Source organism: Bufo bufo, chromosome 9 (genome assembly GCF_905171765.1).
Source record: "Bufo bufo chromosome 9, aBufBuf1.1, whole genome shotgun sequence".
Classification (NCBI taxonomy): domain Eukaryota; kingdom Metazoa; phylum Chordata; class Amphibia; order Anura; family Bufonidae; genus Bufo; species Bufo bufo.
The window spans coordinates 20,489,031-20,506,094 of record NC_053397.1 but is presented as its reverse complement, the minus strand read 5'-3'; the positions used below and the strand labels follow the sequence as shown (position 1 = coordinate 20,506,094).

The 17,064-nt window shown below is 46.8% G+C and overlaps 1 protein-coding gene across 1 annotated transcript; it reads left to right on the top strand.

The window, feature by feature from the left end:
• The first annotated feature begins 964 nt into the window (after positions 1-964).
• Positions 965-14,831, top strand: CCDC51 (coiled-coil domain containing 51). Its single transcript, XM_040406634.1, has 4 exons — positions 965-1,093; positions 2,277-2,622; positions 3,786-3,950; positions 14,040-14,831. The coding sequence occupies exons 2-4, from the start codon at positions 2,308-2,310 to the stop codon at positions 14,793-14,795; spliced, it is 1,236 nt and encodes a 411-aa protein (XP_040262568.1). The 5' UTR covers positions 965-1,093; positions 2,277-2,307; the 3' UTR covers positions 14,796-14,831.
• Positions 14,832-17,064: the final 2,233 nt, after the last annotated feature.

Here is a 17,064-nt window from a genome sequence, read left to right as displayed (position 1 = left end):
TGGAGGACCCCTTTGTACATGGCACCTTCTGCCTGCACCAGGATGGAAGGTACTTACGTCATCTAAGTCTTTGCCTGATTTCTTGGGCTGCTTTAAGGGCTTCTTCTTCCCACCTGGAAAACAGAAGACTTATCACCACCTGAAGGGAACGGCGAGGGAGGCAGTGCCCGCCGATAACCGGGTACAGGTCACTGATGCCAGTCGTGCACATAGAACAGAATCTACCAATCAGAGTCCAGCTTTCATCTTGCACCCTATAAACAGTGATCTGATTGGCTGCTCTGGATGGATTAGTTGAAACCAAAATTATTTACTAGGATAAGGGCCCCTATCTGACAACCAGGAGCCTCATCATGAGTTGTCAGCCTCTGCTGGGACTTGTAGTCCCATATCACCCCTCTAGTTCATTTCGCCTAGAGATATTAAGGGTTAACTATGACATATATAATAAAGCAGGGACGCTAAGAACCGGCCAGTGATGACCACCCGTAACCACAGGCAACTGCCAACCAGGATGGCACCGGATCCCGCCGCTCCCAGTTTGAATCACCAACCTTCTCTTCCAGACATCTCCGCAGCTACTGGTAAAGGAGGACCCCGAACTACACCGGAAGAGCTATCTAACTTACTGCCTGTACCACAAGCACTTCCGATCTAGCTCGCAAATAAGCTACAAAGGACGCTGACCCGCGGCGGATGTAGCTGTCTAACGCACTGCCTGAAGTGAAATCTTTCCGCCTAAAACGTGTAAAAACGTATAGAAAGCTATAGCCCCTTGACATGTTTTAGGTAAAGAAACGGGACTTTCGCGGATTTTATTGGTTATAATGTGTCGTGCGCCTTTTGAGATTAGAGTTGCAGGCATCTTGGTACACCCTTGTTAGTCCTTGGAAGGATGATCGCCGCCATCTTGCTACTCTTGTTAGCGTCTATAATGTACTATATGACAGCGGATCCATGGCGGCGGCCATCTTGGTCCTCTCAATGCTAGCAGGAAGACTTGAAGTCTGCGCAGAGCGTTGTCACCTCTGTGTCATCTGTAGGGGGCTCCTTTTGGCTTAGGAAGGATGTATGAGAAGACATAACGAGTCAGGTAAAAAGAAAACTGGAAGGGTTGCTTTTCTGTCATGCAGGCATCAATGACATGAATGAATGCAGACATAGGACCTTGCTTGTCACCACGTACTGTGGTGCAGCAGAGTTGAGTTTGTAATTGCCTTGGTGTGAGTGCTAAGATATTAAACATTTTGAGCTCTGCTACATCTGCATTCATTGTATTATTATTAATCTACCTTATAAACATGCTTATTTTATACCAGGGGTTTATATATACATTTTATAGCAGGGTCAGGTGTCTCTCACAATGGACGTCACTGACATTCGCCCCATAAACCGATTTTTAGCTCTGCTCCATTTAGTGGCGGACTTTACCACCATGCAAAGCAAACAAATGCTTGGGGCCCCGCAGGTCAGGAGGCCCCCTGCTGGCAAAAAGTGCTTACTGAAAAAACCTATACAGGGGCCCGGAGGGTGAGGAACAGCAGAGCCGTACCAGAAGTGTGCCGGCTGCACTGCTAAGCGAGCCGCTGGAGGCGGAGCTTATTGAGGTGCATGTGAGCAGTTAGGGGCCCCACAAACGCCAGACCCTCCCCTGGATCCGTTAGGACACCGCTATGAATAGTGACTCCAGCATAGCTGCATTGTCTGCTGGAATGTGAGGTGGTCTGAATCACCCCCCCCCCCCCCCCCCCCCCCCCTAGCGAATGGGAGGGTCAGACTTCTGCTCCGGTCCTCCTCCATGCTTTACACTGCAGCAGCTAAACCACCAATATCAGACGTTCATTGAAGGGTGTACGAATGTGTCGTCAGTAGGATCCATCTTCATTTTTAACAGAGCAGAAGGTGCAGGGGATGTGGAGTTTCATATGACCCCTTAGCATAGAATCATGGGGAAGGGGGGGGCACGCTTCTTGGACCCCCTCTGATCACTGGAATGGGGGTCCTGAGTCCTCTCTGTTTTTGAATGGAGTGGGGATCTTGCATGCTCGCTGCCACTTCGTTCAGTGTGTATGGGACTGGCGGAGGTAGCTGGTGCAGTGCCCAGATGGGGGAGGCATAGTGTAACTGTAGGACTCGGGGGGGCCCCTTGAGGTTCACACCTGGTGGTCCTGAAGATGCCACATTATCAGAATTCTCCATGATGGCGTCTCCTTTGAGGCTTCACATTCACAAATGATGCAATCTCCTTTCATTAAGTCTTTTATTTTTTCTCGCAGGTCTCGTGTCCGTCCATCGCAGCGCCCCGCTATGAAACATCTCTGTGGCTTACAAGTTGGCATTGGTGCCATGAAGCCTCCTCGCCTTCTATCTTTTCCGCCAACCCAAAGAATCAAATTGCTGAGTATAAGGGCGCTGTGCTCCCCTGCATCCAAGCCTCCAGACCTCCGACCCCCTCCTGAGGCCTCTGGCGTCGCCCCCTTACAGAAATGGGTGGAAAGCGGTAAAACTCTGGGTAGGAATTCCATGGACAAAGCATCTGCCACGGCCATGTACTGGTGGGCCCGATACGAGGAGTTTGTAGGACTTGTAGAAGTTAGAGACGCTCAAGGGAAGGTGGCTGAGGTAAGACCAGAGGATGCAGATCAATTAGTGACATTCTGCTGCCTTTTTACTGCTACTTCTCCTCCGTTCACATCCAAAGCTGCTTTCGAAATTCTTCTGGTTGCCCTTGGAAACAGACAGCCACCCTGCGGTCAGACATGTTAGGTGTTACGGTCTTCTGAGCTCCCACAATGCACTGCTCTGTGGTATCGGGAAGCCGGCGGAATTCTGAATTTAGCTTTAGATGTGAATGGAAATATTGTACTGTAATTCAGGATCAGTACAAGGTAAGTAAAGAAAATATGCGCTTAAAGGGGTATTCTGCTTATAGCAAGTTTTACCCTATCCACAGTGAGGGTCCTACCACTGGGACCCCCACCGATTAGGAGAACGTGTGCCCCGTACCCTGTTGAGACCCCCTGAAACGGATGGAGCGGCTGGTCGAAAAAAGTGCGCCGCCACTCCATTTCTATGGTAGTGCCGGAGATAGCTGTGCACTGTACCTGTCTATCTCCAGTGCCCTCATAGAAATGAATGGAGCTGCCGCGTGTTGTTCCAACCAGCCTCCGTCTATTTCAGGGGGGGGGCTTCACAGGGTACGGGGGCCCCAGTTCTCGTGATCAGTGGGAATCCCATCAGTAGGACCCCCACTGGTCTGATTATTCCCTTTCCTGTGGATAACTGGAATAACCCTTTAAATGGAGCTGAGCTGCAGTACCAGACACAACCCATAGACTGAGGGTGGCGCTGTATGGATGTCAAAAAGGTGTTTTCCCTTACGTGGGACCATACCTTATTAGCCAGAGAGCCACTTCAAAGAGCAAATCTTTCTCTGGAAGACAGCACAGCCATGGATTTTTGCCCATTGACCCCTGTGGGTTTATGTGTTGTGTACCTATGGCTTCCACTAATATAGCTGCTGATCAGTGGGGGGCTCGAGTGGCCAGAACCCCAGAATTTAGTGGTCCTGTAGTGAGGTTGGGATCTCTGCACCTTTGCAAACAAACCTATGAACCAAACAGATGAAAGGGAGTTTGATTGCAGGATCAGACTACACAGCATTTGTTTGTAGTCTGTTACCATGGCGACACAGGGCTGCACACAAGACTGTTTGCAAAGTTGTATGCATTGTAGATGCTTTGTAGCAGTATAAACATCATAAGGATCATGTCCGTTTTCTCCAGGCAGAGAAGGACTTCATGGTGGCTCGCGGAATAGTGCGGGAGGCTCGTGAAAACATGGAATCCCAGCAGCTGAAGCTGAAGGAAGTGCGGGATCGCCTGGACAGAGTGTCTCGTGACGACGTCCAGTATTTGGAGCTCGCCACTCTGGAGCATAAACTTCTGCAGGTAAACGAGTGCACAAAAAGTGACAACCTTGTTGTGTTCATCCCCCCCCCCCCCAGTCTGAAGTCGGTGGGGACACCTTGTAGCCAATCAGAATGTGCGAATGATGGCCGCACCACGAGAGGAGTGTGCTGACCTTGTGAGGGACCGTGACCTGTCTGCTTCTGTAATCATGTTATGGAATTCTGGTGCGGAGACGGCGTCCTATATGTGAGAAAGGAATGGAGGTGGATGGTTACGGATGTATAGTAGAAGCGGCAGAGCAGCACAGAGTATTTCAGGAGTTGGCTGCACCAATCTGAGCAGTGGCCTGCCTGCACATGTAATTATGTTACATGTGTCCGATCCTGGAAAACAGAGGGTGCGTAGTGGCACAGAGTATTTCAGGAGGTGAGTGTGCCGATCTTGTGGAAGGCAATTGACCTGTCTACCCACGGGATTGTTATTAAAGGGGTTGTCCAGGATTTGTATATTGATGTACTGACTTAAATCAAAAGGACTCCTAAAAAAAACTAATTTTATTTCATTATTTAAAAAAAAGACCCGTATGTGAGGATCTAAAGATATAATTGTGAACTTAACTCAAATATAAGATACAATAAACATATACAGAAACGGTGGAATAACTGTCCAGAAGGAGTGGATGGGGGGCAAAGAGGGCACTAAGGAGGCCCTATCTGCCCCTCAGCCCGGGGGTATCCCCTAGTGGTGGGGACCCTCCGTCCTCCTTCCTGGCCTGTATTCCCCTAGTTCACCCTGAACAAATAAAGGTACTTATTTCCCAAACCCCGACGCGTTTCCCCAAAGAGGTTCTTCAGAGGGGGCCCGTATGGGAGGAGGCTAAAATGTGCCCGATATTAGTAATGGGTGGAAAATAAATAAGGGTACTTTCACACTAGCGTTTTTCTTTTCCGGCGCTGAGTTCCGTCCTAGGGACTCAAATCCGGAAAAGAACTGATCAGTTTTATCCCCATGCATTCTGAATGGAGAGTCAGTCCTTCAGGATGCATCAGGATGTCTTCAGTTCAGTCTTTTTGACTGATCAGGCTTTTCAGAAAAACGTAGCATGCAGTATTTTTACCTCCGGCCAAAAAGCCTGAACACTTTGACTGAACGCCGGATCAGGCCTTTTTCCCATTGACTTGCATTAACGCCGGATCTGGCACTGTGTGTTCAGTCAAAACGGATCCGGCTTTTGCATGTTAAACCCGAGAAATGTGAAAAAAAAGTTAGAGTCCCTAAATGGCGGATCCGTTTTTCCCAATGCATTTTTTCATTGTGATCAAAATCCTGATCAGGATTCGAATGTAATCCGTTTTCACACGTTCTTCCGGATCCGGCGGGCAGTTCCGGTGTCGGAATTGAACGCCGGATTAAAACAACGCTAGTGTGAAACTAGATCTAACGATTGATAAAAGGATAGACAGACTTGGGCGGTTGGCTTCGAGGAAAAGATGCAAACGATTCCATCTGGAGATCCACCTATAATGGAACATAATTAGGTCAAAGATCTGACTGAAAGGATTACCCATAAATAACATGGGTACTCCTATTAATGTCTGCTCACATGGATCGTCCCTCAGCCACAGCTTGCCCATGTCCTGATGCGATGATGGTGTGCACAACATATGGTTAACAGACTCTGAAAAAACTAAGATAAAAACATCCTGCACGGTATGATAAATAAATGTGCGGATGTCCCTGGCCACATTCATGAAAAAAAAAAACAAAACACAGAAATAAGGTCATAATGCACTTAATAGAAGATGCAAGCATCATATATGGACCAAGCCCTCACTGATGTGATAAACTCTGAGACACCTAGCCAATATATTTTGATCAAAACACATCTAAGCCCGCCTACCAGCGCCAAGGTGGTCTCAGGTCTGGCGGGTCCTACGCTAAACCTACCCGAGCCAGACTCTGGTTTAAATCAGAGAAGGGGCGCTCATCGTACACGCTAAACCGCCTACTTCCGATCAGTGGAACTCAAAATCAACTCCCGGTCCGGCTGGTAAAGCGCATCGCGGATAGTTCAAGGGATTTAACCCCCTAAAGGGACGCCCCATTGTTTCAGGCGTTAATTCAGTGACACCGAATTGTGGTCTGTATTTGGATAAAGTTCTCAGGCAGTTTGTGTTGACCCTCCCATCAGATACTCGTGATAACAATGGATTTTTTGAGAAAAATGTAGACCCTCACTATTGATCCGTCATGGCTTCTCGCTAGTATAGACGTTGAATCGCTGTATAGCTCCATTCCACATGAGAAGGCCCCTGTGACCTATTATTTAAGTATGAGGGGGACACAATTTGGAGCCCACCACAACTTCATCCTGGCAATACTGAAATGTATTCTTACTCATAACTTCATCTTCTTCTTGTTCTACTCCCGTCTCTACCACCAGCTCAGGGGGACTGCGATGGGGGGCCCCCCACGTATGCTAACCTCTTCCTGGGCTGGTGAGAAGATACTGTGATAAGAGGCATACCCAAAGGTCAATACCTGAGGGTCTGGAGGAACTGCTCCGATAGGGAAGACTTCCATTTGGAAGCCAGAAAGCTGTACGATAGGTTCTGCGATAGGGGGTATGCACAAGGGGTCCTCAGGCACCGAGACGGGAAAGATCTAATCTCCTCATCCCCAGAACTCAACTGACCAGAGTAGTGCCTTCTATACGTCTTATCTCCACCTTCGATAGGGGAAACGCCGAAACCACGAAAATCTTAGATAAGTACTGGCCAGTTCTATCAATGGATCCAGATCTATCTGATGTAGTTACCACATACCCCAGCATCACCTACCAAAGCGGGAGGAGCCTCAAAGATCGGTTAGTCCATGGCCATCACAGAGCCCCTTCAAAGGCAGGCACTTGGCTGGACCGCAAACCTCCGGGTATAGCATGCAATTCTATCTCCGCATCCAAAACAATAACCTGCTCCGCCACTGGGCAAATCATTAACATCGAAGACGTCATTAATTGTAGAACCAAGGGAGTTGTGTCTATCTGCCGGTGTCCCTGTCTCAAAGACTATGTGGGTAAAACCTAAGAGAGAACTAAGAAGATAGTTTTCCCTCCTTAGTGCCCTCTTTGCCCCCCATCCACTCCTTCTGGACAGTTATTCCACCGTTTTTGTATATGTTTAATGTATCTTATATTTGAGTTAAGTTCACAATTCTATATTTAGATCCTCACATACGGGTCTTTTTTTAAATAATGAAATAAAATTAGTTTTTTAGGAGTCCTTCTGATTTAAAGGGAACCTGTGGATATGTGGATCTAACATGTGGATTTTTGATTGTATATAATTAGTTAGATTATAATCATTAACTACTAAAAAGTGCCTTAGATGTATTCACTTACTGGTGTGACAGATGGTTACCTCATAATATACACACAAAGATGCCACATGTCGGATGCTAATGAGCTGATTTGAGTCCAGCGTGATGTCAGTGAGTCCAGCGTATATTTAATTCAGAGCTATAGCCACTCCCCTGCCCACCTGCTTCTGATTCATATGGAAAATAACTGTCAATCAGCAGCAGGTGGGCGGGGAGAGTCAGGAGCTCATAAATATTCAGGACTCATTATTATGAGCTGGAGCTTTTCAATACAAGATGTTGGCAGATTGACTGGGTCAATTAAAGAAAGTGACCCAGCATTTTGCTAAGAGAATCAGTCACTTATTTATGTTGCCCTTCGTTAGGACACCATAAAACTGGTGACAGGTTCCCTTTAAGTCAGTACATACTATTTTGAAAATAGGACCCAGGGTGATAATTCACCATAGTATCTAAACACCTTATTTGTATATTGATGGGCTATCCTCAGGATGGGTCATTAATATCTGATTGTTGGGGGTCCGATGCCCAGTACCCCGCCGATCAGCTGTTTGAGGAGGCCGTGGCGCTTGGCTACATAGCATAGTGGCCGTGCTTGGTATTCCAGTTCAGCCCCATTCACTTGAACAGGCCCGAGCTGCGCCTAGGCCATGTGACCGATGTACGGTGACGTCACTGGCCAAACAGCCAATCGACGGAGGGTTGTAGGGAGTTGGACCCCCACCTATCAAATATTGATGACCTATCCTGAGGATGGGCCATCAATATAAAAAAATCCCAGACAACCCCTTTAAGGACAGATCTATTGTGTGACAAGGGCCATGTGATGTAAGGAGGGGAATGGAGATGAGTGGGGGGTCACAGATCCATAGTGGCACAGAGTATTTCAGAAGATGAGTGGGGGTCATGTAATTATGTTGGTGAGGACATGACTCCATGTGTCGAATTTTAGTGTCATAATTAAAGGAGTAGGACAAGGGATGGTCACAGGTATATGGCAGAGGAAACAGGGATGCCCAGCAGTGCAGAGTATTTTAGGAGAGGAGTGTGCTGGTCCTGTGGTGAGATGTTTTATGCATGTGACTGAGGCAGGGTCCTAACGTGAATGTACAAATGAGTAGCAAGTATCAGACAAAATCCACAACAGCACCAAGTATTTAACCCCTTAGTGACCAGCCTGGTTTGGACCTTACAAGCATTTTTCTTCCTTTTTTCATCGTCTCCTTCCAAGAGCTATAACTTTTTTATTTTTCTGTCTATATAGCTGTATGAGGGCTTGTTTTTTCATTTATCGGTATAAATAACATAATATCTATATTCACTGGGTCAGTACGATTACAGCGATAACAAATACATATATATTTTTTTTTTTTTTTACGTTTTACTAATTTTGTGCAATAAAACCCCTTTTTTAACAGGAAGAAAATCTTTTTGCATCGCCCCTTCCCATGACCCATAACTTTTTTTCTTTTTCTTTCTATGGAGTTGTGTGAGGGCTTGATTTTTGCGGGACAACTTGTAATTTTCATTGGTATCATTTTGAGCAAAATGACTCTTTGATCGCTTGTTATTAAGTTTTTTCGGTGGCAGCTAAGAATAAATTAGCAATTCTGCCATTTTATTTTACGGCGTCCCCTGTAGGGGATAATTCACATGATATTTGTGTAGTGCGGGTCGTTACGGACGCGGCGATGCCAAACATCTGGTGGAGATTTTATTTTTAGAATTAATTTTTAATTGATGCGCTCCCTCTGTCACCACTCTTATGCAGTGGGCGCCATTTCCCGCGGCATGTAAGGGGTTAGAGCAGGAGCGTGGCTCTCATGTGAGAGCCGAGCCCCCGCTCTCCGCTGCATGGGGGACCCGTACAGCTCTTAGGGCTCTTGCACACAACCATATGCCCTCCGAGACATACAGTCCGTGAGCGGGCCATATGTCCCGGAGCGGGATTGATCGTGCGCTCGGGAGTACACAGCATCATAGATTACAATCATGCTGTGCACATCGGGCCGCCCGCAGGGCTATTGTCTCGCACTGATATGATCTTTATGAGTCCGGGACAATAGCCCTGCAGGCGGCTCTGTGTGCACAGCATCATTGTAATCTATGATGCTGTGTACTCCCTTACGCCCGCTCACGGACCGTATATATCGGAGGGCATACGGTCAAGTGCAAGAGGCCTTAGACAGGGACGCCTTAAAAAGGCTTCGGCCCAGCCTAAGACCCCTTATTTGCTGCCTTAAAAAGATTTTGTGGAAGCAGCATGGATTCTTCAACTTTTTTTTAAACATTCGTTGCGTTCACATAATCAGAGCCTGGGAACCGTGTTACATTGTGCCCCCCCCCCAAGCTCCATCAAAGACATTTTATTACTAGCGGACATGTGCTTTTAATCTTTTTAAGATACTTTGTGACTTTTTGTTTTCTTTAAAATATTTTATTTATAGAAGAAAAATTTCCTCTTATTAAAAAAAAAAATGGATCTGTAATTAACCTTTCCATGACACTTGTCCAGAAGATATCACATAACTGCATCCCATCCAACCAGCTGGCCATGAGCCCTGCTTCTTACCCATGAGGGTGCGGTGTAACGCGGCCTCCAGAGCCTCTCTGCTGTGGTATATATCTTGGGTCTCCAACTGTTTTGGAACTACAACTCTCAACGTGTTGTTCAGTGGGCTACAGCCTGTGGGTGAAGTTAGAAGTATGGCGCCACCTGGTGTTCACAGCCTATAGCACTCTGCTTATCCATCTGCTGAGCTGAGTGCTCACAGGCAGGTCTCTCCACAGGCAGGTTTCTGCATAGTGGTCGTCTATTCACTGCAGGGCAGCCAATAGAAATAGCTTTCTCCCCTGCTTGTCAGCAAAGAGCCGATCCTCTGCAGTAGCAAGGCAGTATTGCTCAGAAGACTCCTTCTGCATGGAAAGTAAGAAGGAACTATATTGTCAGCTGCCAGAAGGAGGAGGAGAGTCCACTCTGGACTAAATTACTTTCCTTCCCTCTCTGGCAGCCAAAACAAATAGCTTTCTCCCCTGCTTTTCTGCAAGGAGCTGAACCTCTGCAGTGGCATGGCAGTATAGCTTAGAAGGGACTATATTCTCAGATGCTAGAGGGGGAAGGTGATTGATTTTGTCCAGAGCCTACCCCTAGCAGTGTCAAAAAGGACAAAATGATGAAAAGGTATTTTTAATGCAAGTAAATTACTTTAAAATGGCTATTACCAGTTATTCAGGACTTGCATGAAAAATGGTTCATTGAATAACCCCCTTAATCTGGCGTCCTATAAACCAAATAGTCCGATAATCTGTTGATTCCAGCGCAGGACTGCAATTTCATTTGGAATTTCATGTTTTGCTTTTCCGTCACCATTTAATAATCCATACGTTTTTCATGATATGGTGTGAGGATCCACCAACGGTCAGGTAATTGACTCTTACTGTGTATACAAGCTTAGGTTGGCGTTCCTTACATAATTAATACAGTTGAAAAAAGACATAAATCCATCAGATTCAACCAAGGGATGGGTTCCTTAAAGAGGACCTTTTACAGGATTTTATTAATTTAGATAAGTACCTGTACTTGCGGGGTACCCCCCGCTGATGCTGCCACCCTGCCTGTTTTGTTAAAATAGCGCTCCTACGCCGCGCTGTGCCCCCCGGTATTTTCCCCGCTCAGTACACAAATACTGAGCATCGGAACAGGGAGGAGGAGACGCCAGGGTTTCTCAATGGCTGTCCAATCATAGTGGAGAGTGTCACAGTCAGGGAGAAGGAGACGCCCACAGAGAAAGACTCAGACTCAGTTTCCTCCTCATTGTTCCAATGCTCAGCGGGGAAAATACCGGGGGAAGGGGAAGCACGGTGTAGGAGCTCTATTTTAACAAAACAGGCAGGGTGGCAGCATCAGCGGGGGGTACCCCGCAAGTACAGGTACTTATCTCAATTAATAAAATCCGGTGAAAGGTCCTCTTTAAAGGGGTTCTCCAGGAATAAAAAAAATAAATGAAAATAGTTAAATATTATTTTATAATAAATATATTCACAAATACCTTTCATTATTTAGTATGGTTTGTTTTGTCTAGGGAGCAATCATTAGGAGAAATAAAATGGCCGCCGTCCTATCAGTACACACAAAACCCGTCCTAATCACACAGGAGGACAAGTTACTTCACCACAATGAGCCATAGAGCTGCCTCATCCTCCTCTCTGCTTGTCAGGAATCATGATCCTGAATACAGGTGAATCTCTGTGGGAATGGAGAAGATGAAGAGACATGAGCGGAGGTTGGGGCTATGGCTAATGAGCAGCAGCGCTTGTCTGCAGTCTCCATTACCACAGTCCGTCCTCTCTGTACTTCATGTCTCCTCATGAACTAAATTCCCCAGAGATTCAGCTAAAGTTCTTATCATCTGTATTCAGGATCATAACCCCTGACAAGCAGAGCAGAGAGGAGGAGGATGAGGCAGCTCTTTACCTCAGTGTTGTGAAGTAACTCGTCCTCATGTGTGACCAGGACAGGTTTTGTGTGAACTAATAGGACGGCAGCCATTTTGTTTCCCCAGATGATTGCTCCCCAGACATAACGAGCCATTATAAATAATGAAAGGTATTTGAGAATATATTTATAATAAAGTAATATTTAAGTATTTTCATTTTCAGAGAACCCCTTTAAAATGATTAGTACTGTATGGACACTTACTGGCAATGCTTCCCCGAAACACCTGTCTGCAAATGGATATTTGGCTTGGCTATTTTCCCTCTCCATGTTCTAAGGCTTGTTATAAAATATGATTTCGACTCATTGGAGCTACTTCCACAAGGTGGCGCTAGCGAGATGATTCTTTTTCCTTCGGTAATACCTCTTTGCATACTGTATATAATAAATATATATTTAGTTTTAAAGGTGACGTACAAAATGTGATTGCTTTCTTCCAGAACCAACGCCACACCTGTCCGTGGCTTGCATCTGGTACTGCAGATCTGCTCCATCGAAATGAATGAGGCTGTTCTGCAGTACCACACACCACCTGTGGGGCGCTGTGGGGCCGTTTTTTGTATGATTATAGGTCAAGTTTTATAATCCCGTGCACCATGTATGACGACGTATCCAACAGACTGACCTTGTGCTAATTAATTCTACTGATAAGCCCAATGCTGCCAGTTCTAATTAGCCAAATATTGTTTGCCGTAGTTTTGGATCAGATTGTGCGATTTCTAAGACTGATTTCGGATTATTTTCCCCGGGACATTCATCTTCCCTGTTTCCTGTGACTGTTTCCTCTTCTCAATGACTCACTAAATCAAATTCTGCCCGTCCAGACCATCACTAATCCAATTCAGCGGACTGGTGTAGAGCATGTGTTGTGGATTACTGAAGACATAACCCCATAAACCACGGGCGGAGGTTAACCCCTCGAGGACTGTGATGTGGGTCCTGATCCTAAAATGATTTTAGATTTGTAATTTTTTTATTTGTTAAATGTACTCTATATTGGACATGGGAGAAACAAAAAGCGCAACGTCATGTAAAGGAGGTGACCCTTTATAACACCGTCTTTTGCGGTGAATCTGCGTGATCATGTCGGAGATCACCTCAATGTATACCATGTTTCAAGGGTGATCTACTCCTCAAACCGTAGATCTCAAAGGGGGTTCTCCACTCAGGACTACTCCCTTGACATTAGGCCGATCCCCAGCGATCAGCTGTTATCTGTGGGTAAATGTTTCCCTGCAGCGCCTCCGCAGGGGGAATTAAGCATTACACAGTGTCCATTCATATCCATGGGATGTCTGTGTAATGCAGGACAGGATGGGTCCTCCAGAGTGAGAGATGCCCTTTTTAGCTGTTTTCCAGGTTGGTCAATAGAAGAAAACCCTAAACAGAGGACCCCCCCCCCTGTATTATCTCAGGATTGGGTGTACGACAGAGTTTTCTGAGATCTTTTTACTGATGACCTATTCCCTGGATAGGTCATTGGTATCTGATCCTGATCAGTCGGGGTCCCCACCGTCATTTGCCTAGGCCAGGCATTCTCAACCTGCGGCCCTCCAGCTGTTGCAAAACTACAACTCCCACAATGCCCTGCTGTAGGCTGTTCGGCCATGCTGGGAGTTGTAGTTTTGCAACAGCTGGAGGGGATGCAGGTTGAGCATGCCTGGCCTAGGCAAAGCTGAGAGAAGGCCGCACCGCTACTGTGAGCACCACTGCCTTCGCAAACCGCTGATTGGCGGGGGTCCCGGGTGTCAGACCCAAACCGGTCAGATACTAATTGCCTATACAGAGGATAGGTCATCACTAAAAAGATCTCGGAAAACCTCTTTTACTGGACCACCCAGTTATTTCCATTAATATCACTATTGTGCCCTATAATTATTATTTTTTAGCTTCTAATAGGTATTGGCATATGAGCTGACCATCTAAATCTGTCTGTAATGGACCCGGCAGTCGGGTACATGCCCGAGTACTCCGTTTCTAATGGTCTTCCTTGTCTTCCTTCGGTCTGGGGTCTCAGGATACAGCAGACATCTGTAAGTGGCCCAGGATAACGCTCATTTTTGCCTATTCATCCATACACATGTGAGACTTCTGGTAGGTCGTGACCGGATAGCCATTAGTTTATACACTGCAGCCAAACTGAAGGAGCAGAATAGCAGTGTAAAGCATGGGGAGAGATCAGCAGAGTGACGCTGTGATAAGTGTAATCTGACTATTGAAATTTACCATCATATTTTTTTTTATTTCGCCCTCAGGAAGAAAAAAGATTAAGAACTTCATACATCAACGCCGAGGAGTCGGAACGAGAGAAGTTCGCTCTTTTCTCCGCCTCCGTGAGGGAGAGTCACGAAAAAGAAAGGACCAGAGCGGAGCGGACTAAAAACTGGTCCGTCATCGGCTCCGTGCTGGGGGCCCTCATCGGGGTCATGGGATCAACTTATATTAACCGCATCCGGCTCCAGGAGTTGAAGAATTTGCTCCTGGAAGCTCAGAAGGGACCAATCAGCTTACAGGAGGCGATCCACGAGCACGCGTCCGTGCACCAATCCCAGCAGAAGGATTTGGGAGACCTCATTGTAGCATTAAGAAACGCGGTACCTGCTGACCTGCCGCCATCTCAAGACCCTCAGATTGCCAACACGGGGTCTTCGGCAGTAGGTCAGGTGTTATCGGCCATTAAGGAGCACATGGCCTATGCTAAAGAAACGGGGAAAAGCTTGGAAGGTTTGCAGCAGATCTGTGGAGGCCTGGAGAAGAGTCTTGGTAAGGTGGCAACTGAGATGCAGAATGCAAAGTCCAAGGTTTCCTTGAAGACCACAGAAGGGTCAGTCCTCGGCCCTGGTGGCGGAGGGCAAGGAGGTTCCCTCCAGGACATTATACTTGAATTATCTGAGGCCGAGCAGAGGCTGGGCTCCCAGATCAATAGGAATTCCCTGTACAGCACGGCGCTGACCTGCGCTGCACTCGCCGTCGCATTCCCAGTATTGTACGTTTTACTTAAAGGAAATTAAACCACCAAGAATAAAAGAATCCTACAAGGAGCAATGATTTTACACAAGGTTGTGGCTTCTTTATTGTACAGATTCACATTTTCTGGGAGTTCACCTCTTAATGTCAGAAGACATCAACGGTAAATGGTCAAATCAGGCTTTTCTAGGAAAAAAGGGAGACAAGTGGCTACCTGGCACGCTAGCGCCGCTTATCTCGTGGGGGGGGAACAAGGTCAGTCAGATCTTTGTTTCTCCCGATAACAATTATTCGATCAGTTGAGGCCACCGCGAAAATCTGATGTCTGTGTTCAGATGTGATAGTAAATGAGGCTCTCTAAGAATCTGCTCCTGAGAAAGCTGGATGGTCACCAGTATGGCTGCCGTGGCCACCTTCATGGGGGCTGTCACCCAACTTTCTTAAATGGAGTCTATCACCATGTAGAACAGAACCATGCCTTTAGGGGCTCATGCACACAACCGTTGTTTTTTTCACATCCGATCCGCATTTTTTGAGGCTCGGGTGCAGGCCCTTTCACTTCAATGGGGCTGAAAAAGGATGCTGTCCGCATCCTTATGCCCGTTCCGCAGCCCCGCAAAAATATAGAACATGTCCTATACTTGTCCGAATTACGGACGAGGATAGGACAGTTCTACAGGAGGCTGGACGTTCCGTTCCGCAAAGTGGAGAACGCACACGGCCGGTACCTGTGTTTTGTGGATATGCAATTTGCAGACTGCAAAAATGGCTACGGCCGTGTGTGCATGAGCCCTTATTGTGAAAATCCCGTCCTCTAATCCTGAGTTTTTTTTTTTTTTTTTCATTTTATGCAAATATGGTTTTCGGTGCACCGTGGGTGGGGTCGCTCTGTTCAATGCACGTGGCTTCCCTTGCGTTTTTTCGCTGCCGGCTGTGAAATCGCAGGTTCTGCCAATCAAGCAAGAGCAGGAGGCGGCGGACGGTGTTCCTGGAGGAGCAATGGAGCACCAAGTGAAGTGGCCCCATCCATGGTGCGCTGAAAACCTTATTTGCGTAAAATAAAAAGAAGAAGCTTTTCTCAGGATTAGACGACCAGATTTTTACAAGAAAGGTGCGTTTTTGCTTTGGACCACCTACCCTACATGGAGGTATGTGACTCTGAAACTGATGTTTGGAGGTGCCCAGGAAGATCACTGTAAGGCCTCATGCACACGGCTGTTTTGGTCCGCATCCGAGCCGCAGTTTTGGCGGCTCGGATGCAGACCCATTTACTTCAATGGGGCCGCAAAAGATGCGGACAGCACTCCGTGTGCCGTCCGCATCCGTTGCTCCGTTCCCTGGCCCCGCAAAAAAAATATAACATGTCCTATTCTTGTCTGCGCTTTGCGGACAAGAATAGGCATTTGTATTAAAGGCTGTCCGTGCCGTTCCGCAAATTGCGGAACGCACAAGGACCCGCGATTTGCGGACCGCAAAACACACCACGGTCGTGTGCATGAGGCCTAAGAGATATATTACAAATGTGCACATTCTGGGCCATTTCCTAAACAGGTTATATGAAATTAGAAAAATGATCTGATTTACCCTGAACCAGCGCCATAAGCCGTTATCCCTAATCATTTGAATGGGGCTCAATAGCAACGCTTCGCACAACCGGTGGACAGGTGTGGCCCTGTTTTTCTAAGGGCCATGCACACGAATGTGAGCCGGCCGGGCACCGTATTGCGGCCCGCAAACAGCGTGTCCGCAAAATACAGTTTTTTTGCAGATAACGGACTCCATTGGAGTGAATGGGTCCGCGTCCACATACTGCAGCCCGTGCATTGTGGACCGCAATTTGCAGCTTGGCCCCGGCCGGCCCACGTTCATGTGCATGAGCCCTAATCCTGAACAACCCCTTTAGAAGGGAGCGTGTCATCAGTAAATCTTGCATTTTTTACTCTGACCCTCATAATAGAGCAACACTGCCTGTCACATCTCAACAGAGATCACATTATCTTCGCAGTCACGATTACAATGACAGGTAATACCTCTATATAGATGACACAGGATCCACCATTTACAATAGGTGATGGTCACAGCTTAGATACTTCCCCCTTCCTGCATAGTGACCTCTGCACAGGCCACAGAGCATGCCCACAACACCCCCCTATAGAAATAAGTCATCTCTACACTACAGGTTCCTATGGTCCAATGTGGCTGCTATAAAGCAAGTCTCTGAACTACTGTTAACAGAACCTTAGGCCAGTTGGCTGCCCCTATAATCATGCACAGCAAATAGAATTAAAAAATTTCACGCAGAAAATAAAAACA